The sequence below is a fragment of the Mus caroli genome, chromosome 8 (genome assembly GCF_900094665.2).
Source record: "Mus caroli chromosome 8, CAROLI_EIJ_v1.1, whole genome shotgun sequence".
NCBI classification, from domain to species: Eukaryota; Metazoa; Chordata; class Mammalia; order Rodentia; family Muridae; genus Mus; species Mus caroli.
In genome coordinates, this window is record NC_034577.1 from 62,497,494 (window position 1) to 62,522,635 (window position 25,142).

General features: G+C 52.5%; 3 protein-coding genes across 4 annotated transcripts in view; 2 read left to right on the top strand and 1 right to left on the bottom strand.

The window, feature by feature from the left end:
- The window catches only part of Homer3 (homer scaffold protein 3), an 11,731-nt gene extending 5,915 nt beyond the window's left edge, over window positions 1–5,816 (top strand). The window contains exons 5-10 of one of the 2 annotated variants that reach the window (XM_021169402.1): window positions 792–899; window positions 1,426–1,547; window positions 2,484–2,640; window positions 2,795–2,905; window positions 2,994–3,080; window positions 4,452–5,816. In XM_021169402.1, the coding sequence (XP_021025061.1) occupies window positions 792–899; window positions 1,426–1,547; window positions 2,484–2,640; window positions 2,795–2,905; window positions 2,994–3,080; window positions 4,452–4,643 (777 nt within the window). In that variant the 3' untranslated portion in view covers window positions 4,644–5,816. Of the gene's footprint in view, window positions 1–791; window positions 900–1,425; window positions 1,548–2,483; window positions 2,641–2,794; window positions 2,906–2,993; window positions 3,102–4,451 lie in introns of both variants that reach the window. The other variant, XM_029480604.1, reaches the window with a different exon arrangement.
- Window positions 4,343–13,357, bottom strand: Ddx49 (DEAD-box helicase 49). Its single transcript, XM_021169400.2, has 13 exons — window positions 13,177–13,357; window positions 11,840–11,963; window positions 9,571–9,656; window positions 9,365–9,486; window positions 8,582–8,769; window positions 8,354–8,494; window positions 7,841–7,916; window positions 7,027–7,103; window positions 6,820–6,917; window positions 6,148–6,222; window positions 5,463–5,551; window positions 5,313–5,384; window positions 4,343–5,171 (listed from the first exon to the last, which is right to left on the bottom strand). Exons 1-13 carry the CDS (start codon window positions 13,289–13,291, stop codon window positions 4,992–4,994), a joined length of 1,443 nt encoding a protein of 480 aa, XP_021025059.1. The 5' UTR covers window positions 13,292–13,357; the 3' UTR covers window positions 4,343–4,991.
- Window positions 13,358–13,484: 127 nt separating this feature from the next.
- Window positions 13,485–23,921, top strand: Cope (coatomer protein complex subunit epsilon). Its single transcript, XM_021169403.2, has 10 exons — window positions 13,485–13,784; window positions 15,492–15,554; window positions 16,516–16,616; window positions 17,378–17,530; window positions 18,905–18,958; window positions 19,450–19,531; window positions 21,234–21,389; window positions 22,517–22,585; window positions 23,633–23,707; window positions 23,786–23,921. Exons 1-10 carry the CDS (start codon window positions 13,659–13,661, stop codon window positions 23,831–23,833), a joined length of 927 nt encoding a protein of 308 aa, XP_021025062.1. The 5' UTR covers window positions 13,485–13,658; the 3' UTR covers window positions 23,834–23,921.
- The last annotated feature ends 1,221 nt before the right edge of the window (window positions 23,922–25,142 follow it).

Sequence of the window (25,142 nt, forward strand, 5' to 3'; positions counted from 1 at the left end):
AAAAAAAAAAAAAAAAAAAATTTATGTGTATACATGTCATGCCTGTGTGTATGTGCGTGCAGATGCCCTGCAGAGGCCATTGGATCCCTGGAGCTGGTCACAGGCAGTTGTGCACTAGTTGCCTGAGGTGGTGTGTGACCTTATGTAGCTCCTCAATGACAGCAGTCTGCTTTCCTAACTGTGGAGTATGGCTCCAGACCTCACACGGTCTCTATAAGAAACAAAAATTATGTTAAAGTGAAAAAAAACCCCACATTATTATAAACTCGGAACCAGCATTAGCTGTCAGCTGACAGCCTTGGGAGAAAGGGATGCCAGGAGACGCAGCCTCTTGCTGCCTGTGGATGTCTTTCCTGTGTTACTGGCAGGTGTGAAGGACAGATGGGCAACTAGCCTCAGGCTGGCCACTCAGCCCAACAGAACAGAAAGTCCCAGAAAGTGTGGCTCAGAGCTTTTTTTTGGGGGTGGAGGAGCGGTTTGAGACAGGGTTTCTCTGTGTAGCTCTGGCTGTCCTGGAACTCATGCTGTAGACCAGGCTGGCCTCGAACTCAGAAATCCACCTGCCTCTGCCTCCCAAGCACTGGGATTAAAGGTGTGGGCCGCCACTGCCCGGCAGCTCAGAACTTTTTAATGTCACCTCTCTAATTTGCCAACCCCCGCTCTATGTGTCATCCTGACACCTGAGATGCCCACAGGGTTGACTCTTCCCAGGATGACAGGACAGGTGCAGTTGGGAGTGTGACACAAGACGTGGGAAATGCTTTCTGACTGTCCCCCTGCCTCACCCTCAGTTTGCTGAGAAGTTTCAGGAGGTGAAAGAAGCTGCCAGGCTGGCTCGAGAGAAATCTCAAGATGGTGGAGAATTCACTAGTACTGGCCTGGCCCTTGCCTCCCATCAGGTAGGTGTTCCTGCACCCCATATCTACAGTGCCCCATGACTACCACACCCCTGAAGCAGCCATATATGCTTCTGATATCAGGGGCCTTGCACTGTATTAGTGTCTAAGGGTGGCTGGTGGTCTAACCACATTTATGTACGTGTGCACACATGTGCGTGTGCCTGGGTGCACATATGGAGCTCTGAGGATAACTTGTGGGAGTCAGTTCTTTTCTTTCAGCGGGGCATCAGACTTGGTGACCAGCCCTTCCACTGGCCCATGCCTCAATTTTACCTGGGGGAGTGCAGTTCCAAATGTTCAGATCCCTGTTTCTGTAGGGACACCAGGCAGGTGGGGGACAGGAGGCTCTGGGGAGATATGGAGCACCAGTGAGGAAAGAGACACACTGGTCATCAGGGGTCAGTTCAGACTCCCTGACCTCAATACCCCAGTGACTTCAGTCCTCGCTTCAGTCAACTTTACTTCCTACCATGACCTTGACTGAAGCAAATGCCCACTGTGACCCAGTCCTGGCTCCCATGCACAGGTTCCTCCAAGCCCCTTGGTCAGCACCAATGGTCCAGGAGAGGAAAAACTGTTCCGTAGCCAGAGCGCGGACACCCCTGGCCCCACCGAGCGGGAACGGTTGAAGAAGATGCTGTCAGAAGGGTGAGTGGTGTAGTTGGCGGAGCCTGTTTGAAAAATGGGCGTGGCGGGGGCCTAAGGGGTATCTTGTGTCCAGACTGAACTTTCGGGTGGTGTGGTTTGGTTTCTAGTGTCAGGGTCTTTTTTTTTTTTTTTTTTTTTTTTTTTTTTTGTTCTTGTGGCTGTCTTTTTTTTTTTTTGTTGAGGGATTACCTTCTTGTTGTTTCTAGGGTGTGGTTCCTGTCTTTTTTTTTTTTTTTTTTTGGTTTTTCGAGACAGGGTTTCTCTGTATAGCTCTGGCTGTCCTGGAACTCACTCTGTAGCCCAGGCTGCCCTCGAACTCGGAAATCCGCCTGCCTCTGCCTCCCAAGTGCTGGAATTAAAGGCGTGTGCCAACCGCTCAGCAAGTGTCAAGGTCTTGATTGTCACTAAAGGGGTGTGCTAGGGTAGGACATCCCCAGGACAGACCATTAGGATGGTGTTTCTGGGGTCAGGGTCCTGGCAGGAAGTAAGGGGCGTGGTCATCAAGGTGAGACCTGTGGGGGTGTAGGAAACTGGACTACAGACCTGGGAGACGAGGAAGCAATAGGTTCTTGCCTCTTCTGGAAAGGAGGCTGCACTTTCCTCATCATTCGCACCCCCATCTCTTTTGACCATGGGCCTGACGACCCCCCCCCCCATTGCTTTCTTGGCATTCTGGAGGGCAGCGATAGGCTTCCAAAAATTTTTGGAGGTAGGGTCCTGTTATATATCCCAGAGCTCATTATATATAACCTAGGCTGACATTGTTCCTAAGGGGATTCTCCTGTCTCGGCCTCTGAGGAGCCACAGCTCCACATATGGTTTCATGGTCCCACTCCCTGGCTTAGTGTTGCTTTGGCCCTGCTTAGTCCAGGATACCCTTCTCCAGATGACGCCCGTCCTGACCATGCACACCCCAGCCCGGTGTCTTCCCTTCAGCTCCGTAGGGGAGGTCCAGTGGGAGGCCGAGTTCTTCGCGCTTCAGGACAGCAACCAGAGGTTGGCAGGAGCCCTTCGGGAGGCCAACGCAGCGGCCACTCAGTGGAGGCAACAACTGGAGGTCCAACGTGCAGAGGCTGAACTCTTGCGGCAGCGGGTGAGGACCCCTCACCCAACATCCCTTCTACCCATCAGTCCCCAGCAGGCCATTTCTTGCTGTAAAATGATTTGAAACTGTGAGAGCTTCATAGGGGCCATCAGGCCCTCCGTGTCCCAGAGGACGGTAGGATCACTGAGTTGCATGTGTGCAGGTGGCAGAGCTGGAGGCCCAGGTGGCTGTAGAGCCAGTCCGGGTAGTAGAGAAAGAAGCAACCAGCCAGTCGGTGGAGCAGCTGGAGGCTCGGGTGCAGACCAAGGACCAGGTGAGCCAGGGGCAAGCTTAGGGATCCTGTTGTACTCTCCTCGGGAATCAGGGGCCTCTGAGGACACCTCGGACACCTTCTTCTCTAGGAGATCCAGACTTTGAAGAATCAGAGCACTGGCACCCGAGAGGCTCCAGACACTGCCGAGCGGGAAGAGACACAGCAGCAGGTTCAGGTTGGCTGCAGGACCTCAGCTGTAAGAGTGGCCCCTGGGGTAGAACAGGTCTCATCTGCCTGTGAGTGGGATAGGGCTGTCTACTTAAAAGTTGCTAAGCAACCTCATACCTAGTCTTCCCACATCTGAGCAGTCTAAGGTCCCAGGGAAACTTCCAGAGACCTCAGCCAAGAGTATCTGGAGCATCTCCAGGAATGTCCTGGGGAGATGACCCTGTTGTCTCTGAGGGCGGGAGCAGATTGTGCAAAGGCCCAGGACCCCAGGATCATTGGCCCTCCTGGTCACAGGACTGTATTCCCAGGGAGAGAATCTACAGGAAGCCTGTTCTATGCGTTTGTATGCCACCCAGGTACCACCTATCATTGGTTTTTGCGTGTAGTGTATGTGCATACATACATCCCATGTGGGTGCAGATGCGCATGTATGTGCATGGAAGCTGGAGTTGGTGTCTTCCCCAGTTTCTTTGCACACCATCCTTTGAGACTATCTTACTGAGCTCAGATTGGCTGGGTGCTGAGTCAATCAACAGTGGGACCCTGCTCTCCCACCCTTGAGGTTACAGCTGCTAGCAGTGGCTGGGGGCATTAGATTGTGTGTGGGTAAGAGGCAACTGAAATTCAGGGCCTTCAGGTTACCATCTCTTTAGTTCCACTGCCCACTTCATTAAAAGTGCTTGGCTCCAGACCATGCTGTTAGGACGCAGTTCCCTCCTTCTACCATGTGGCTACCGGGGATTAAACCTTCATTTTAGGGTTTTTGTTTTTCATACTGACTGTCTCTAGCAGCAGCTTCCCGCGTGCTGGGTTAAAGGCCTGTGAGACATGCGGTGCATCTAGCGTTAAGATTTAGTTACATGTGCGGTATTGTACACCAGTGCTTTGAGGTGAACTCAGGTCTTCTGGAGAAGTTCATACTCTTTACACTGACCCATCTCTATAGTCCATCTTGTTTTTAGAAACAGGGTCTCTAGCTGGGCAGTGGCAGCGCACACCTTTAATCCCAGCACTTAGGTGGCAGAGGCAGAAGGATTTCTGAGTTCGAAGCCAGCCTGGTCTACAGAGTGAGTTCCAGGGCTACACAGAGAAACCCCATCTCCAAAAAAAAACCAAACCAAAAAATAAAAGAAGAAAAAACAGTGTCTCTTACTGGCCTGGGGACGCTTAGGTTGTCCAGTATGCTCTAGGAATCCTGCCTGTCTTCCCAGCAGTGGGATTACAAATGCTTGCCAGCCATGCTTTATATGTAGCCATTGGATTCCAAACTCAGTACTTCACATTTTAATGGCACTTTACTGACCCGGTGAGAGCCATGGACCACATCAGACATAACTGGCAACCAGAGCTACCACCCCACCCCTTCTTCCCCGTGTAGGACCTGGAGACCCGCAATGCGGAGCTTGAGCAGCAGCTGCGGGCGATGGAGTGCAACCTGGAGGAGGCGCGGGCCGAGCGGGAGCGCGCTCGGGCAGAGGTGGGCCGGGCTGCGCAGCTGCTGGATGTTCGGCTGTTTGAGCTCAGCGAGCTGCGTGAGGGCCTGGCACGACTGGCAGAGGCAGCACCCTAGTCTGCCCTGGAGTGTCTGCGGCCTCAAGGCGCCCTGGCAGGGGCCAGGGGACCCCAGCTGTCTCTGAGCTTTGCACTGTATAGTTTTCTAGAATCCTTGGGCAGTGCTTCTGCCCAGGTTACATTTCTACGTGTGGCGTTGCTGGCACCTGCTGTCCCTGGCTGCTGCTGCCCTGCACCCCAGGACACTGCGAGGGAAGGCTGCACTAGTCATCCCCATGGGGCAACTGAGGCTTTGGGATCCTGAGACCTGAAGACCCTGCACTCATCCCACCCCATTTTCAAGTCGGATTGATAGGTTCAAAGAGTGTTTACTGAAGTCAGGGGCCACCAGCACCAGGTTTACAGCTCAGTCCTGAGCCTCAGCCTGGGCTGGCTCTTGGGGCCGAGATCTGGGAGGACGCGACCGTCGGACAGTGCTCCCTGCTTTCTGCCGCCGAAGCGTCTGCCCCACTTTCTCCTTGAAGCGTCGGTTTTGTTGCTTGATCTTGGCCAGCTCAGCTTTTCGTTTGGCCTCCAGGTCTGGGTCCTGCAGAAGGGAGCTGAGAATGTAACTGGGCAGCTTCCCAGGGACTGGCTCCCCCCGCCCCTACCCGTCCCCAGGCCCCACCCACCCTTACTGGCCACACTCTCACGCCTGCCCCTGCACACCCATGCCTCCCTATACTACCTTCCCCTCCAGGATCATCTGTTTCCGCTTGTTGATCTCTTTCTTTTCATCAAAATGCGAAGCCTCCAGTTTCTAGGGGTGGGGAGGGGACAGGTCAGTCAGGCCCAGGGCAGGAAGCCCCGCCCCACCCGACAGGCTGGCCACACTTACTATTTCGCACTCCCTTCGCACTACGTTGACCTGTGTGAGGATTTGTAGGACCTCAGCCTCCTCCACCACCAGCTCTGCCAGCTGCTGCTCTGCAGGGACAGGAAATACTGAGTTGGGCTGGGAGTGCAACCAGCCCTCTGCGCCCCCAGCTCTGGATGTCTGGATCCAACCAAATGTGGACTGATGATATTTAGAAAACGCAAAATGCTGCCAAGCTTGGCAGCACATGCTTGTCATCACAGCACTGGGAGGTGGAGGCAGGGGGATCACTCGTTCCAGCTGAGTTCCAGGCCAGCTCTGTAGAGCAAGAATCTGTCTCAAATTAATGACTGAATAAACAAATGAACAAGTAAATGAAGTGAGATCTGGCTCCCTGAGAGGTTGAGACAGGCTCTGCATTGTGAGCACAGGTCTTCAGGCCACTGAGAGTTAAACTGAAAGCTTCTACAAGGAGCTCCAGATGGCCCGTCTTGGTGGCTGTTTAACATAGGTTGTAGAGCCTGCCTGAGAACTCACATCCTTGTCAACCTCCAAACCACACAGGGACCTTCAGGTTTGGTGTCCTGTGTGCAGGGTGCATTTTCAGGGTGAGCACTGGAATAGATGTCCCAGAGTAAAGTAAGCTAGGGAGAGGAATTCATCTCCCAGGCTTGGACAGGACCCACCCTGGACCCTACCCACTTACTGATCTGCTCCTCGATGGCATGCAACAGGTGGATGTCATACTGCGTCACCAGTGTGATGGCTTGCCCCTGTCTCCCTGTGGGGACACATTTGTCACAGAACCTGGGCCCCATCAAGAGGCTTGTCCCAGCTGATCAGCTCCAGGGACCTCCTCAGAGGCAAGAAATCAGTGAAGAGAACTAGGGCTGCCCCCAGGGTGGGCTCTGTATGTGACAGGCAGAGGGGACGCTGGGAAGCTGAGGGACAGTGGGGAGCAGGTCTGCTAAGCTGCCCTTTGTGAGGGCCAGCAGCAAGCTGCTTTTCCTTTATGGCTGGAGGCCAGCTTAGTCCTCCTCTACTGCTCTTTCTTCAGTGGTGACCAAGCTGAAGGAGACTTTCGGCTGATAGGGCTCATGACCCACAGCAGCCAGCTTCTCAGTGCTTATTATTTGTTAAGACAGGGTCATTCTCAGACTTCCCAAAACCCACAGGGGCAGGATGGCAGGTCCAGTCTGGCCCCAGCAATCCAGGCATGAGGGAATATCAAAGCAGATGCCTCCCTGGCCCCTGGGTCAGCATCTCAGTGAGGCATCAGGCTGGGGATGGAAGCCAGGACACTGGAAAGCTGTTCCCACTTAGTGGTGGACCCAGTTCTCCAGTGCAGCTGGAACCTCCCGTGCCTGGCTCTGCTTACCTGCACGGGCTGTGCGGCCAACCCGATGGATGTAGATCTTGGGAAGCCCAGGGGTGTTGTGGTTGATGACCACCTGCACAGTGGGGATGTCCAGGCCCCTGGGGGACAGAGCATTCAGCTGCAGTCCATGAAGGGAAACCAAGGCTTACACTCAGCTTACCCACGGCCAGCTTCTTGGTCTCATTGCTTGTGCCATGGTGGTCTCACCTTGAGGCCACGTCAGTGGCAATAAGAATCCGATAGATGCTGGACTTGAATTTGGCCAGGGCTGCAAAGCGCTCTTTCTGTGCCATAGGTGAGAAAAGATTTGTGAGCAGATGGAGTAAGCCTGGGGACAGGGCTGAGACCAGACCAGGGAAGAAGGTGGACAAAGGGGACAACAGGATGACATGGGGAGGGGAGCGGTATCACAGTGCTGTGATGTCTTCTTTTGTATTCTTTTGGGGGGTGGGGGGCAGGGCTGTGCTAAGCATGCTAACACACACTTTAATCCCAGCATTTGGGAAGCAGAGTCAGCCAGATCTCTGTGATTTTGAGGACAGCCTGGTCTACATAGGGAGCTCCAAGACAAAACAGGGCTACATAGAGAGGCCCTGTCTCAAGTACCAAAGACAAAAGAAAGCAAAATCAAACTAAATGAATAAACAAAAAAACCCCACAAATCAAAACCAACAAACTCCCCCAAACAAACAAAAACAAAACAAAACAAACAACCCCACCAAAACCAAAGACAGCGTCTCTATTAGCACTAAACTGGTCTTGAACTTCCTATGTAGTCAAGGCTGGCCTTGAACTTCTGCTCTTCCTGCCTCACCTCCTGAGTGCAATAGACAGACCACTATGCCCAGTTAACAGTGCTGGGGATGGAACCCAGGGTCTCATCCATGCTAGGCAAGGACTCTCCCAACTGAACCACAGCCCTCTAAAATTGAACAACATTACTCTACCAACTGAGCCATATCCTCAGCCTCTGAGTTGTGACATTTGAGACTAGAGAGAGGCTATGGCCGTGGTCCATCACCTGCTTCATCATGGAGTGCAGTGCCACTGTGGGGAAGTTGAACTTTCGAAGCATCATACAAAGGATCTGGCAGGTCCTGATGGGAAAAGGATGGGTGTGAGTGCCCAGCACGGAGACATCACCTGAACAAATGAACAAACGAACACCCGGCCGAGCAGTGGTAGAGATGCTTGGTCTGCTGCCTGTGAGCCTCTCAAAGCCAGAACCAACAAGCAGCAGCCCTGACCATGGTACTCTGACTTCCAAAGTAGAGCTATCAAGTTGCTGATCCCCTCTCCTATGGTGGACAGTGGCCCCTCCTCTGCCCTCTACACTGTTAGGAGACAGCCAACAGCTCTTATTTTTTTCTTGTTTGAGTCAGGGCCTCACTGTGTAGCCCTGGCTGGCCTGGAAGAGCTTTCCATGCCTCCTGGATCACAGCAGCGCCACTGGGCCTAGCCCAGTTTCACCTTCACATGTGGTAAGGTGGGCCAGAGCCTCCAGCACAGGGGACGGCCAGAGCCTGCCACTCACTTGCAGGTATTGGTGAAGATGATGATGGAGCAGTCCTCCAGCTGGTCCTGGAAGGTCTGGACCAGGTGAACCAGGTAGGCGTCCTTCACCTTCTCCGGTACCAACAAATAGCGCTGATCAAGCTGCTCCACTGTGCGGACTCTGGAGGTGGAAGGGCAGAGCATCCTACCTCAGGTTCTTCTGCCTCAACTCTCTGGGGTGACCCTCACCCACAGCTGTGGGACTCACGTGGCCTGTGCCTCCCAAAAGAAGGGCTCGTTGGTGGCCAGGCCCTGCAGCTCCTTGAGTGTGTCAGTCAGCGTGGCACTGAACAGCAGCGTTTGCCTTCGTGCTGGAACGGCTGCCAGGATGGTCTCCAGGTCTGTGGTGAAGTCGGTGCAACCCTGCTCCAGCAGCCTGTCGGCCTCATCCATCACCTGCATCCGAGCAGCAGGAGAGGAGGCTGGACCACTGCAAAATCTTCAACCTGGGAGCTGCAGATGCTCAGTAAAAGCCCCAAGCATAGCCCACCTGCCTTTCAGACACTGCGAAATGGGTTCCTGAACACTGTCCTCAGCCTCAAGTCCGGGTCACCCACTGTGCAAGACTCCAGCAGGTCCTCTAGGACAGCCCACCTACATGTCTTGTCTCTACTGGGTTTTTTGTTCTGTATAACACAGAGTCTTGCTATATAGTACTGACTGTCCTGGAACTATGCAGACTAGGCTGGCTTCGAACTCCTAAATCTCCTTCTGCCTCTGTATTCTGAGCCCTGGGATGGAAGGTTGTGTGTCAGCACACCCAGCTGGCCCTTGTCTTTATTTCTAGCCCTTTGCTTAACCATCTGTGATACCAGTGTCAGGAATGGGTACCAGCTGAGCACACTCATGCACATCTGTATACAGAGCTCCAGGACAGCCAGGGCTCCTCCATAGAGATCCCATGTCTCACAGAACAGCAGAGGAGAAAAGAGAAAATTGACACAAGGTGCCCCCAGCCCAGTCTCTAGCCTCAGGAGCACAGCTGGCTCACCAGGAATTGGATTTTCTTCATGTTGAAAGTGTTGGAACTGCGCAGGTGATCAGCCAGGCGCCCAGGGGTGGCAATCACCACGTGTGGCTTCCGAGCGAGCTCCAGCGCCTGAGCCACCATGTCTGAAGTGGAGGGAGAGGTGAGACTGAGTGGGAGGGATGAGCAGGAACCCCCCAAGGCCCACAGCAACCTCTCAGCCCCCATACCCATTCCGCCAACAATGATGCAGTCCTTCAGGCCCAGAGGCTTCCCCAGCACCCGGAACTGCTCAGCGATCTGGTAGGCCAGCTCTCTGTGGATGACAAGAGCCAGCCAGATGAACTGGTGCCTGTGCCTCTCTCCCATCCCCTCTCTTTCCTCCAGGCTCCTCCTGGCCTCCTCAAAAATCAATTCTAAGGAGACTGGCAACATGTCTCAGCAGGCAAGATACAAGCTCACATCTGGAGTTCGGTCTCCAGGACCCACAAGGTGGAAGGAAAGCTGGTTCCACATGATTCCTTCAGCTGGTCCTCTGCCCTCCACATGAGAGTTCATTCTCTGCTCTAATTGTTGTCTCCAAGGCTTACTGCCTGTCTGCTAACCTAGGCCTAGTCCTGTACTATCTTTTTTTTTTTTTTCGAGACAGGGTTTCTCTGTGTAGCCCTGGCTGTCCTGGAACTCACTCTGTAGACCAGGCTGGCCTCGAACTCAGAAATCTGCCTGCCTCTGCCTCCCAAGTGCTGGGATTAAAGGCGTGCGCCACCACGCCCGGCCCCTTTCTAGTTCTTTCTGAGCTCTGACTGGCTGGTTTAACTCAGCTGTTCCAGCTCTAACTCCTCTTCACACTGACTGATTCAAACTCACTCACTCTCTCACACACACTCACACACTCTCTCTCTCTCCTCCCCCTCCCCCCCTCCTGAATTGCCCTGCTTGACCTCATAGTAATTCTGTTCTAATCTTCTGGCTCCCGATTCTTTGGCTCGGTCTGTCTTCACCTGTGTAGAGTTGTTCTCTCCCTGCAACCTGCCTCTGCACAACTGTCCCAGGAGAACCGCCTCCTCCTCTCTGCACCGCCTCCTCCTCTCTGCACTGCCCCTCATGTAGCTTCCCATTCCTCTTCTCCTGAGAGTTGGCCATGTGCTACTCTGTCAAATCTTTCTCTGATTTGTCACTTTGTCTGCCACTCAATTAGACATCACTTTCAAACATGGGTACTTCCTTCTACAAACTACTTTCATTGTTTGGGATTACAGCAGTGTACTAAGGGTGTGTCTGTATTAGACATCAGAGGCATTAAAGATGTGTGCTAAGGCTGAGCAACACCACAACTAAAGACAAGTTAAATAACACAATCTTAGGGTTCACAGTGTGATCAAACATCCTGCAACAGCAGGCAGATCTTTGTGAATTGGAGGTCAGCTTGGTCCAGAGTGAGGTCCAGGAGAGCCACAGTTACACAAAGAAACCCTGCCTAGAAAATCCAAAAGGAAATAAATAGAAGACGGGGGTGGAGAGACAGCTCAGCAGCTGAGACCTCTTCCAGAGGTCCTGAGTTTAATTTCCAGCACTCACATGACGGCTTACAACTGTCTCTCACAGGACTCAACACCCTCTTCTGTCTGTGGCATATAAATAATCAAACCTTTGGCAGGGTGTGGTGGCACCCACTTTTAATCCCAGCACTCAGGAGGTCGAGGCAGGAGGATCTCTGTGAGTCGGTGCCAGCCTGGTCCACAGAGGGAGTTCCAGGACAGCAGGCTCTGGGGGATGAGTGGTGGGGGAAAGGAGTTAAAAAATAAAACACGGCGGGGAGAAATGGAGGATGCCTGATGTTAATCCCTGACCCACATGTAAACACAATCGCAATCTCATCTTCTGTGTGATATTTGAGACCTATATTCAAGGTGCTGACCGCATCCTTTCTGTTCCCTGCTGCTGGCCTCTCCTATGCACAACGGAACCTATATACCTACAATAGCTTTTTTTGTTTTGTTTTGGTTTTTTTGGTTTTGAGACAGGGTTTCTCTGTGTAGCCCTGGCTGTCCTGGACCTCACTCTGTAGACCAGGCTTAAAGGCGTGTGCCACCACAGCCCGGCTATAATATCCTTTAAACACATTTATTACATTTCTTTATCTATATGGGTGTGCACGTGCATGACGTGGCGCTACAGTGGAGGTCAGAGGCCAATCTATGGAAGTCACTTCTTTCCTTTCACCCTGAAGGTGAGTCCCTGGGGGCTTAACTTAGGCTTGCAGACAAATGGCTCTGCCTGCTAAGCAATCTTACAGGCCCAAGGATATCATTTTGTTTCCCTAGCTGTTAAGACTTGGTAGCTCCCTCCTGAATCCTAGGAATGTCTCACACACACCATTAGCCCAGATTGATTCTGCATCCCTACAAGAAAGGAATGATTCTTATCCCATTTCACACAAGAGCAAAGTGCAACTCGGACAGGTCAAGAAAGCACATGTGGGTGAGTGGGGAGGCTCACCTGGTGGGTGTCAGAACCAAGCAGAAGATGCCATAAGGGTCCTCAGACAGCTTCTGCAAGATGGGAAGCACAAAGGCTGCTGTCTTGCCACTTCCTGTTTTTGCACAGCCCAAGCAGTCCCGACCTAGGCAGATGGCAAAGCAGCATCAATGTGGAGCAAGGGCCATGATTGGTCCCTTGGGCATCCCCTCATTATTGTAAGAAATAGATGGGTATGGTCTGCTTTTAGTACGAGGTGCGCTTATGGTTCACTAGAGTTACAGATGAGTTGGAGGCACTGGGCCCTTCTCTCCCCTAGTTGGTCTAAGACTTGGAGAGTTACAGGTGGTCTGCTATGTAACTGAGCCCATGAGTAGAAAGGAAGGGCAGCCAGGCAGGGTGGCGCACGCCTTTAATCCCAGCACTCGGGAGGCAGAGGCAGGCGGATTTCTGAGTTCAAGGCCAGCCTGGTCTACAGAGTGAGTTCCAGGACAGCCAGGGCTACACAGAGAAACCCTGTCTCAAAACACCAAAAAAACAAGAAAAAAAGAAAGAAAAGAAAAGAAAAGAAGGGCAGCCTCAAGACCCAAACTATTCATTAGAGAAGACTTGGGGCCCCAATGGACCAATGGGATGGGGAATTTGGGGAGAGGGAAAGCCCTGCAGGTCTATGGAAGAAAAGGTCAGGAATTTCACATATTTGGGGAAAGGCTTCAAAAACTTGCTTGAAATCACCACACCAGCTATTTTTGCCTTTTCTCTATACTGGTACCCCTTTCTGCAGAATGGAATATTTAAAACTGTTTCATTTTCACTAGTTCCTTGAACGTGTTATTATCTAATTTCCAACAATTATTATAATTGCTTGTTTGAAACAAATTTTCAGGTAGCCCAGGCTGGTCTGCAACTTGCTACATAACTGAGGATCACCTTGAACTCCTGACTCTCCTGCTTCCACCTGCTCAGTATTGAGATGACTGAGAGTCACCACGTCCGGCTCCAAGGACGCCTCTTTAATGGCAAAAGTGAACTGGGCCGAAGAGCACTGACACAAACACGGAGCCTTGGTTTTTACCTGGAGTTTGACGGCTTCTACGTCAAAGCCAGCTCTACCCTTTTTTTTCCCAGTGTCATGTTTTAGTCATTCACCGATCTCTCCCTATGCTCGGGTGCTACGAAAACTTAAGAGGTGCCACCCATCACCTGTGTGATAATGAACACGAGTCAGTCGCAGCGTAAATGCCAATGCTGCGGGTCAGGGTCCCCGAAACACCCAACACTGCCCTGATTCGTGGGACCCAAGTGGGGCTAAGGAAGAGCGGGCAAAGAAAGGCATTAAAAGAAAGGCGAGGACTCACCTTCCAGGATGGCCGGGATGCACCCGAGCTGCACCGGCGTGGGCTGCTTCAACCCCAGCTGTCGACACTGTTCTACCAGCCACGACGACAACCCGATCTCAGCGAACCCCGCCATGCTCCAGACCTGTGCGGAGAACCTAGAAATGAGTGCTTCCGGCGCGTGAATGTTACGTCACGCCCATCCCGGCGCAGTCCCGCCTGGGAAAGTTGTGAAAGGACGTTGGCGGAGGAATGTGACGTCACGGAGAGACCCTCTCCAGATCCTTCAACCAATCCGAGCTTTGACCGCTTTTCAGTGTTTTGGTTCTGAAGGCCTTGTGTTTGTTGACGGAACCCGAACTATAGTTCTCGGGAGGCTTTGCAAGGTTTCTTTTTCAAACGCCGATTGGTCCCATAGAACTACGTTTCCCAGAGTTCCTGACGGCGGGGACCTGCTTCCGGCCTACGTGTCCCAGAAGAAGGCCGGTTAGAGGTGCGGTGACATGGCTCCTCCGGTTCCCGGCGCGGTCTCTGGCGGCTCCGGAGAGGTAGACGAGCTGTTCGACGTGAAGAACGCTTTCTACATCGGCAGCTACCAGCAGTGCATCAACGAGGCTCAGCGCGTGAAGGTGGGCAGCATGCGGAGCAGCTTCCGGGGCGCTCTGAGATTCTGGTCCGAGGACTCGGTTTCTCTTATAGTTAGGGATGGTTTTGAATTTACTCTGTAACCGAGGCTAACCTTGAAGTCCTGCGCCTCCAGTCTTCACCCCTCCAGTGCTAGGATGACAGGTGTGCACCCCTGTGCCAAGCTTCCAACTTTCTGGTGGTTGATTGACAGAGGCTCACTTTATAGCCCAGGCTGACCTGAAGTCAGGGTAATGGTGAGGTGACAGTTGTGCGCCACTAGCTCCATCTTAAAACCTCTTACTGTTTCGTTTCTCCCCCTCCCCTTTTTTTAAGTGTCTAAAGTCAGGCATCATGGTGCACGCCTTCTATCCCAGCACTTGGGAGGCTGGTCTCTGTAAGTTTAGGGTCAGCCTGATCTTCATAAGGAGTTCTAGGTCAGTCGGGTAATACTGTAATCTGTCTTAATAATAGTCCTAAACGGGAGGTAGCTTGGTGTGCCTTAAATCCCAGCACCCAGAGGCAGAGGCAGTCAAATCTCTGAGTTTTGGACCAGCCTGATCTACATAGCGACTTTCAGGACAGCCAGGGTGCTACAGAAAAAAAAAAAAAAAAAAACCCATCTTGAACTGTACCCTCCTCGCCTCCCCCACTCCCCCCAGAAGGGAAGTTTGGTTATAAAAGAAGACAGTCTCCTTTAGCCCAGGCTGGCCTCAGACTCCCCATGTTGCTAAAGAGCACTGAATTCCTGATGGCCATGCCTGCTCTCTGGATTGCTGGGATCATAGTACGCACAGCCATGCTGTACTGGGGGTGGAAAGCACAGCTTCGCTGCAAAGGCTCCACGGGCTAAATCCCTGCCCTGGTTTTGTTTTATGTTTTAAGCAGCGTCACATAGCCCAGGCTGTCCCTAGATTCAGCAGTCTTGCCTCAGCCTCCCAGATGCAGGGTGACAGGCCTGAGCCACAATGCTCAGCTTGTCTTTAGTTCAGTAAAGATGGGACCCATGTTTGCAACAGCCTGTGTGTGTTGTTGACAGAATCACCTGTCACTCATTCCTCACTGTGCCCTCGTGGAAAACAGCATTCCTGCTGGACTCAGTAAGGGATGGAGTTGGTGGAGCTACAGGCTTTCTAGGTATAGTAGCCTTGGCAACAGAGGCAGCACAGAGAGCCAGGAAATGGCAGAATGGGTGTAGAAAGTGGTGGTCTTAGACTTGGCTGTTTTGAATGTGAAACAGGGTCAGGGCCGTGATAGGCTGGGGCATGGCTCAGGTAAACTGTGTGGAGGCTTGTCCTTACCAGGCTAAAAAGCTGTTTCGTTAAGGTTCTGGACAAGAGGCAAGAAGATCCAACTTGTTCTCAGCTATGTAGTGAGTTTGAGGCCAGCCTAGTCTGCATGAAACCCTGTCTCCAAAACTCCCAAAATAATAAAATCAAAGCCAAATTCGTTGAGCTTGTAAAGCGCCCAGCAGGGCCGGGGCATGCAGCTGTGCTGCTGCTGTAGCCATAGTGGCACTGCACGCTGTGATACTGGGATGACGGCGGAGCCTCCTTGGGCTCACATCAGCTGAGAGAAGATCAGGGCTTTGCACATTGGGTGCCCTCTGTGGAGGCTTTGGGGCTTCTGGGTCTCCTGGATTCCAGCTAAGACACAGAGCTATGAGCCTAGCAGGGAGGCTGCCCAGCCTCACTCTGCATATCTCCTCACAGCTCTCCAGTCCCGAGCGGGAAGTAGAGAGGGATGTCTTCCTGTACAGAGCATACCTCGCACAGGTGAGTGTGGACAGCCTGGGGAAGGGCACAGAGTACTATGCAGGAAAGCTGTGGACAGCCAGGCCAGGGGACTGTGTCAGGATGCCTCATCATGGGGAGGGTTAAGTATGTGTGGTCCTTCCATTGTGTAGGTCCTGAGAATTGAAATCAAGTCATCAGGCTTGGCAGCCATCTCACATAGCCTAGACTGGCCTTGGATTCACTATGGAGCCCAGGATGACTTCCCTTTCCTGCCTCCACCTCCCTTGTGCTACCATGCCTGGCTTCGTCATTACCTACATAAAACACGAGGTGTATTTTCACTTCTGTGTTCTAAAAACAGCCCCAGGCTGTGCAAGGTGGCACAGGCCTGTCTTCCCAGCACTTGGGAGCCTGAGGCAGAAGGAGCTCAAGTTTGAGGGTACCCTGGGCTACACAACAAAATGCTGCTCAAAAAGATATATTCCTAGTGACCTCTGAAAAGGTCTTCTTCACTCTGGCCCAAGGCAAGGGCTGAGGTGCCCCAGGAGGAGCCTGGTAAACAGCCTCCTAACCACAGACTGCATCACCACCCCGTGCCTAGGTCAGTCGCACACTCTGTGTGGTTCTGTGTGACTGTGATCTTCCCAACAGGGCATGGTGACACAGTACTTGGAAGGCTGAGGAAGGGGATTGCTGCAGCTCTGAAAGCAGCCTGGTTGAGAAAGGACAGCAAGGGACAGGTGGCTCCAGAAATAGCTGTGGGTGTCAGGAAGAGATCTGTCAGGTGGGGGAAGATGGGACATAGCAGACACCCTCTGCCCCCACCCTGCTGACATTTGTCCCCAGCTACAGCAGCAGGGAAAACAAATTTGGCCACCTTGCTGCATGCTGCAGATGCACGTGACACTGCTGTCTTGGGCAGTGTGCTGGTGGTGTGGGCTGTTGGTTGGGAATATGAAGCCTTCAGGTAGGAAGGACTGATGTGCACCTGTGACCGTAGAGGAAGTATGGCGTGGTCCTGGACGAGATCAAACCCTCCTCGGCCCCAGAACTCCAGGCTGTGCGCATGTTTGCTGAGTACCTTGCCAGTGAGAACCAGAGGTAAGGCTTGGCCAGGGCAGGTGGCACTAGGCCCAAATAGCTGGAGCCCAGGGCCTGCTCCACCCTGCAGAGAGAGGGTAAGATGTCCTCACTCTGGTGTCTCCATTAACTTCCCTTGCCTGCCCAGTGGAGGTGGTGGTGGACCCTGCTGCACAGGCCGTATCCAGCTGGGGTGTGGATATATGTTGATCACGCCAAGCACACTCATGACCTTGGCTTCCTAGCACAGAAAAGAACAGGGGGAGCGGGGACAGACTCTGGTAGCCATTCAGCAAGCCCTGTCTTAGAGCCTCAGACCTAAGAACACTGTCCCTTCCTAGCAGCTGTGCTAGCCATACCCAGGGTAGAGTAGATCTTGCCTGCTTTACCCGAACCCAGGCCTGTTCTTGGGCTTAGCACGAAGCCAGGGCACAGAGGCCTTTAGGATTCCCACCAACCAGAAATTGACCACTTCTGATGCAGTTTCTCAGCTATCACATGCAGCCCTCCAGCACGCAGCTGGCCTGAGTGCCTGTTCCCACCTCTCCTAACTTGTTTTGCCATGTGCATGAGCAGGGATGGCTGGAAGCATCAAAGGCTGGTCTCCCTGATGCACCATGTTAGGGTTGCCTGGTGCTCTGTTAGGATGACCTGGCCACTCTGGTGCTCACTCCTGTGCACCCTTGGACTGACACAGCTCTGTGCTCCTGAAGAATGGGATCCCTCAGAGGCATGAGGCTGACTCCTGCCTTAGCCTCACAGTGAGCAGCCACATCTTGCAGGGACAGCATCGTGCTGGAGCTGGATCGGGAGATGAGCAGGAGTGTGGATGTGACCAATACCACTTTCCTGCTCATGGCTGCTTCCATCTACTTCCACGACCAGAACCCGGATGCAGCCCTGCGAACCCTGCACCAGGGCGACGGCCTTGAGTGGTGAGTGGCCTGAAACCTGCTTCTTCTGGCTTCTCTTAAGACAGGGTCTTACTGGGGCCCAGTCTAACCCTGACTCCCACAAGCTGTCCTCTGATCTCCATACTTCCACACTTGTGTTGGACATGTGCAAACACACACACACACACACACATATACACACAAATACAAAGAAAAGAGAACTTAGATAAGTCCAAGCTGAAAGATCCCAGAGGGAGGGTAAGAAGGAACTACAATCAAAATATGTTATATATATGTATGACTTGTCAAAGAATGAGTTTAAAATTATTAAAAAAAAAAAAAAAAAAAGGAGGGATAAGCAGGTCAGGCAGATACCTAAAATCCCATCTCCTAGAAAGCTGAGGGAGATGAATCAAGCCCTGTACGTACATATATATGTATGTATGTGTGTGTGTATGTGCATATATATGTGTGTTTTTAGATATATTTATATATGTACATATATATAGATATATCTATATATCTGTAGATAGGTAGGTAGGTAGATAGATAGATAGGTAGATAGATAGACAGACAGACAGACAGACAGACAGATAGATAGATAGATAGATAGATAGATAGATAGATAGATAGATTTGGGGACAGATAGATTTGGGGACAGACGTGTACAACAGTCAGTGTGTGCGCGCTGCAGAGCAGAGGACAATTCGTGGGAGTTGGTTCTCTCTACCATGTGGACCCTGGAGGTCATCAGGCTTCATAGCAAGTGTTTATTTACTCTCTGAACCATTTTTCAGATATCTTAGGGTTTTGAGGCTAGCCTGGGCAACATAGTGAGAGAGCTTGTTTCAAGTGGGAATGGGGAGGGAGAGCATATCAATCGGGCCTGTCATCTCAGGACTTGGAGGTAGCGGGAGGATGATCTGGAATTCAAGGTCATCCTCAGCTGATCTAAACTTTGAGTCTAGCCTAGGTTACATGGAACCCTGTCTGCAAGAAAAGGGCAGATGATCACAGGTTCCATCATGGAACTGGAGGAAAAAGTACGCAGAAGAGCAGTAGACATGAAGTTAGCCGCTACAGCCTGGGGTCAGCCCGTCTAGAAGGGAGGCAAGGAACAAGTGACCACGTGAGTCATCTGGCTCCCCTGGAGCTGAGACAGGCTGATGACGGCAGGCAAAGGTACTCTAGGGCCATGGCTTCAAGCCCTGTGCCTGTTGTCGCCCCACACAGGCAGGGGCAGGTCTGGGGCTCTCTGCTTGGCCTGCAGAGGAGTACAGCAGTGTTGCACCAGCAAGTCTGTCCCTACAGATCCCAAGGAAGATCCCAGACCCCTGTGATCTTCCTGGAAAAGTGGAAGTGTTTCTCTTGGCAAGAGCAGATGCCTGCCAATCACTATCTCTGCCCTGTCCACAGCATGGCCATGACGATTCAGATCCTCCTCAAGCTGGACAGGCTGGACCTAGCCCGGTGAGCCCAGACGTCAGCGTCAGCTTCCCCAAGGCCTCTTAGTTCTTGTGTCCCATACAAGTGACACAACAGCCTTGATGTAGCCTCTCCCTAGGGTCCTTTGCTGGGAACAAGGGTGTGGGACTCTGCCTGCTTCCCTCTGTAATACTGTGGGTGGACACTGCCCATCGGGTGATGGAAGGCTCTGCACAGGACACGTGGGAAGCAAGCCAAGTCCTAGCCCAGTTCTTTGGGGGATGGGGTGGGGTTGTTGTTGGGGGTGGAGTAGCAGCTCCCTAGGCTGTGGCAGGCTGGGAGTTTACCTGAGGTGGTACCGCACAACAGAACTCTGTCCCCGGGTAGCATCTCCTGGATTTGTACCATGTCCAGGTGGGCCAGCCTTGTCTTCCCCGTATCAGCTGGACACAGGCTAGTAGGAGAGTGTGCCAGGGTCCATCCCCAGGCTCTGGGGGTCCCCCAGGCCACTCAGTGCCTGCCCTCCAATGTCCCAGGAAGGAGCTGAAGAAGATGCAGGACCAAGATGAGGACGCCACACTTACCCAGCTAGCTACTGCCTGGGTCAACCTGGCTGTGGTAAGCTCCCCAGGAATTTGGGGGTAGGGACTAAGTGTCACTCCTGTGGCTTCACCCCTCTGTTCAACCAAGCCTCACTGGCAGCATAATGGCAGAGCCCTGCAGACACTGGAAGAGTCTCCTGGCGGGACTGGTCCAAGCCAGGCAGCTGGCCAGCTCTCTTGTCTCTTAGATTTGGAGTGGCTTTGCTCTGACAAGCTGGGCATCCTTAGCTCACACTGCCTCCTGCCAGCCGCCCTGTTCTGCTTCCTGGGCTTGGCCTCCTTTCTGAGCTCTTTTGTCTGCAGGCCTTTACAGGAGAGCCCGCTGTGGCCTCTCAGGAGCTCGTCTTCTTGGCTGGGAATGACATGGGCTTTCTGGAGGTTGACTGACTTATTTTCAGTTTGGGTTTTTGTTTTTGTTTTTGTCTGTCTGTCTTTCTTTCTTTCATTTTCTTTCTTTCTTCGAGACTGGCATGGAACCCAAGGTCTCACTCGTGCCTGACAAGTGCTTCACACTAAAATACACACAGCATATTTTACTTTTATTTGAATTTAGCCTGGAGGGATTTTGTTTTGTTTTAAAGGCAAGTGTCGGGGGTGGGTAGGTGGGGGACTGTGGGGGGGGAGTGTATTGGGGACTTTTTGGATAGCATTGGAAATGTAATTGAGGAAATTACCTAATTTAAAAAAAAAAAAAACTTGAAAAAAAATAAAAATAAAGGCAAGTGTCACATAGCCAGGGTGCCATCGGATTGGCCATGTGGCTGAGGCTGTTTTAGAATCCTGATCTTCCTGCTTCCATCACCCTAGTGCTGAGGACAGGCATGCACCCCATGCCCTGCCCCTCTTAAAGGGTTCGTGCATATGTGTGCAGTGCCTGAAGAGACCAGAAGGGGGCGTCAGTCCCTCAAAGCTGGAGTCACAGAGAGTTGTGGGGTGCCCAGGGGATGCCTGCAATGAATGGGTCCTTTTAAAGAGTAGCTGCTTACCCATCTTCAGCTCCCTGACCTTTTGTAAAATTTGTAATTTGTGAGTCAGATGGTAGAGGTGCACACCTTCAATCCCAGCACTCAGGAGGCAGAGACAGATCTCTGTGAGTAAAATACCAGCCTGATCTACAGAGTAAGTTCCCGGACAGCCAGGACTACAGAGAAAAGCCCTGCCTAGAAAAACCAAGTAGAATGTTGATTTTCATTTTAGACAGAACTTCATAAGGCTCCACGTGCTGGCTTTGAGTTTACTCTGTAAGCAAGCAGGGCTTGGACAGTATGTACATTAGTTTACTAGGATGGGACATGCATGTGCAGAGGGGTGGAGCTCTTGTGTTCAGGTCTGGCAGCAAGCATTGTCCCTGGCTGAGTCGTCTCACCAGCCAAGGCTTGAACTTGTGTCCTGCCCAGGCCTCAGAGTAGCTGCAGTTACAGGTCTGCCCTGACAGCCTTGCTGCATTTTAAAACTGTTGTGAGACTCAGCGTCCCTGTGGTCCCAACACATACACCACCTCCCTGGAAACCCTTTTCCACAGCATCTTTACAGTGGTAGAGTCGGGCAGCATGGTTGGAGGGTTGTGTGCCCATGCGTGTCTCACATCCCTCTACTCAGGGTTCTCTGCTGGAAGGGAGCGGGGCCTGAGCTGGTCTAGAGAGAGACTCTCCCTGGGTTGTGTCATGGAGGGTGTCCGGCGAGCAGGTGACCAGCAGTTGACATAGGTATCCTCATAGGGTGGTGAGAAGCTACAAGAAGCCTACTACATATTCCAAGAGCTGGCCGACAAGTGCTCCCCCACACTGCTGCTGCTCAATGGCCAGGCAGCCTGCCACTCGGCACAGGGCCGCTGGGAGACTGCGGAGGGTGTGCTGCAAGAGGCACTGGACAAGGTAGGTGGGGCATGCCCTGACCATTGTGGGCATCCTGGCACAACATTACATACCTCAAACAATTGGAAACTCATAGTTGGCCATGAAAACCGTTGGCGGCCTGACCAGTAAACACGTGTGCTCTCCAGATCCACTACGTCCTTAGCTGCCTGCTGTGGGGATCTCCAGGGTGTCTAGACTGCTAGGCCTGCCTTGAATTAAAGAGGCATAGCCAGGCATGGTGGCATGTGGCTTTGATCCTTACACTTGGAATGCAGAGGCAGGCAGGCAGATTTCTGAGTTTGAGGCCAGCCTGGTCTACAGAGTGAGTTCCAGGACTGCCAAGGCTGCACAAAAAACCCTGCCCTAGGCAATCAAAAACAAATTGAATGAGGGCCTTGGGCTGAGGCATGACCTGGTGTCTTTAGGAGAACACAGGTGCTGCCCATGCGCTGCCACCTCATATGTGCAAGGCTCTGAAATGTCTTGAGGAAGGACTGGGGGTAAGGCCTGTCACACTGCACTTAGGAATTTACAGCAGGAGGATTATGAGTTTGCAGCCCAAAACCAAGAATGTCATGTATAGAGTGAGCTCCCCACAAGGGAAGTCTGCAGTTACTGCTGGGCTACCACAAGGCTCTTCACCAGCCTGACTACTGGCTGTGCCAGACACAGATCCATCATTAGGACAATGTCCATGCCCAGCAGGTAGTCAGCAGAAGCTGTTGTAGTCTCAGTTTTTAAACACAGGGGCACTATTGTGGGACTTGGCACAAGTAGTTTCCCATCTGATTGTTCCCAACCCTCACCTAAAGCTGGCCTGCCATCCCTGCCTCCATGGAGAGGCTGCTGATGTAACTTTTGGGGCGGGGTGAGGGGAGTAACTTCACAGCCAACAGGTTAATGTAGAGCACGGGAACTCGGTGGCCCCCCAAAGCTAGGAGGACAGACCTGGGCCAGGCTGAGCAGGAGGCGCAAGGCCCTGGACCCTTTGCCTTGCAGAGTACATGGTGAAAATCTGGGACTGCCTGGTGCCACCTACCTTCTCTGTGGTAGCTTAGGCTGGCTCTTTCTGGGCTCAGTCAGATGTTGGTAGGTGGGTTCAGCACCTGGGTTTTGCTGACTGCCTGTTCTCCATATTTTTCCAGGACAGCGGCCACCCTGAGACCCTCATCAACCTCATTGTACTGTCACAGCACCTGGGCAAGCCCCCTGAGGTAGGCTGTAGTGTGACTCAGGCCTCAGCCCCTTCAGGATGGTGGTGAGGACAGAAACAGGACAGGCAGAGACCAGTGGAGACCTAGGATGAAGAGGAAGTTGGTGCAGCTTTCTGCATAGGTAACCAGGAAACAACTTGCTGCATTGTCCCAGTCGAGGATGGACAGTCGTCGTCCTCAGTGCTGTGTAGACACAGCTGGGCTGGAGTTACCTTGCTTTTAGATCCTAGAACAGAGACTCTCACCCTGAAGGTCAAATGAGCTTTTTACAGATCTGCATACCAGATATTTACATTATAATAGACAACAGTAACAAAATTACACTTAGGTAGCAAAATTAAATAGCAAAGAAAATGTTATGGTTGGGAGTCAGCACAACATGGGGAACTGTATTAAAGGTCCCAGCAGTAGGAAGGTTGAAAATCACTGTCCTAGAATTTAGGACATGGGGCTGGAAAGATGGCTCAGCGGTTAAGAGCACTGACTGCCCTTCCAGAAGTCCTGAGTTCAATTCCCAGCAACCACATGGTGGCTCACAGTCATCTGTAATGAGATCCAATGCCCACTTATGGTGTGTCTAAAGAGAGAGACAGTGAGCCAGGCATGGTGGCGCACACCTTTAATCCCAGCATTCGGGAGGCAAAGACAGGCGGATTTCCGAGTTCGAGGCCAGCCTGGGCTACAGAGTGAGTTCCAGGAAAGCCAGGACTACACAGAGAAAAGCTGCCTCAAAAAACCAAAGAAAGAGAGAGAGAGAGAGAGAGAGAGAGAGAGAGAGAGAGAGAGAGAGAGAGAGAGAAATCACATACATTAAATAAATCTTTTTTTAAAAAAAGGATCTGGGACATGTCATTTCCTAAAGCTTCATCAGCCAGTCACCCTGTCACCCTGTCCTGGCCACTCCCCACTGCAGTGGAACCTGCTGCCCAGGTTCCGTAATCTCTGGGATGGGGGTGGGTCCCTCCCTTGCTCCCACCCTATCTTGCAGGGTAGAGTGGCTTTTGGATCCTCATATCTGGCCAACTAATTCCAACCCACTCTCTTCAGGTGACAAACCGATACTTGTCCCAGCTGAAGGATGCACACAGGGCCCACCCCTTCATCAAGGAGTACCAGGCCAAGGTGAGCAGAGCAGTTGTTCCTATGGATGGGAGGGAGGAAGCAGTGCTGTCTCATGCTATGTCTCTTCTCCCACTGTAGGAGAACGATTTCGATCGACTGGCACTGCAGTATGCGCCCAGTGCTTAAAGTGGAGATGCCCTGGTGACCCCAACTGTGTGCCACGGGATGCTGTCCTCCCTTCGTGTCTGCCAATAAAGTCTATCCATTATCGCTCTGCCTGATACCCACCAGGCGCTCACTCTGACAGGAGAGAGACTGGGAGGAGAGAGTCCCAGGCTCCCACCTCACTGTACACCACCAGTCCTGCACTCTAAGCTTCAGGGTACCCCTCCATGGTTCCCTGTCCTCCCCTACAAGCACCCCCCCCAGGTTGCCTCAATCAGCATCCAGGGGAAACTGAGGCACAGACCATCAAGGCAGCCATCAGTGAAGGACGTTGCCGCTCAAATCTTGGACCCTAGTGCTTATTGTGTGGGCTGCCACCTTGCACAGCATGGTGGGTATAGGGCCACTGGCAGGATAGACCCATTCTGGGCCCTGCCTACCAGGCTATAGTGAGGAGCCCCAAACAGGTCCCACTGGACAGGGAGGAGGAGGGCTAGTTAGCCCCCATGCTGTCTCTGGAGGTTTGTGACCTTACCTTAGCCACTGGGGTAGCCATGTGACACCAACTCAGATGCCACTGCAGTGCAGTGCACTGACACTTGGCTGTGTGACAGGAGGGGACAGGGCACTGGTATCTGCCTAGCATGAGCTCTATTAGGGAGTCCTGATCCTTGGCTTACTCCACACATCACCCCACACCTCATTGGCAGGCATCCCAACTCCACTGCCAAGAAGAAACTCAGGCTGGTCAGGCTTCTTCACTTACAGATGGGCACTTTGTTTGCCAGATGGCCCCAGGATTTGCCAGGAGGGACTGGGAAGGGCCCCAGCCCCTAGCCTGTCACCTAACAACTCAGGAGCAAGTACAAGAACCCCTCTCACCCACGGGGGTTTCCAGTCAGGAACCCTTGAGTAGTGGGCCACAGCTATTGTGGGCACTCTTAAGGAAGCTGTGGGAGGGCTGGGTTCACTGCCATCCTCAGCTGCATCATGAGACCCTGTGACATGCTCAGTAGTGGACCTTCCCCAAAAGCATGATAGTCCAAGTTTGGGTCCCCAGTACCTACGTAGAAGCCAAGGGCACGGGTGGCTCATGTCTGTCCCTAGGGTTGGGGACTACCTCTGGGAGGAAGGAAGCTCGCTAGGGCTTGTTGGCCATGTGGTCTAGCTGGACCAGTGAGCCCTAGGTTAGTGAGAGATCCTGCCTCAAAAACTAAACACAGGCCGGGCAGTGGTGGCGCATGCCTTTAATCCCAGCACTTGGGAGGCAGAGGCAGGCGGATTTCTGAGTTCGAGGCCAGCCTGGTCTACAAAGTGAGTTCCAGGACAG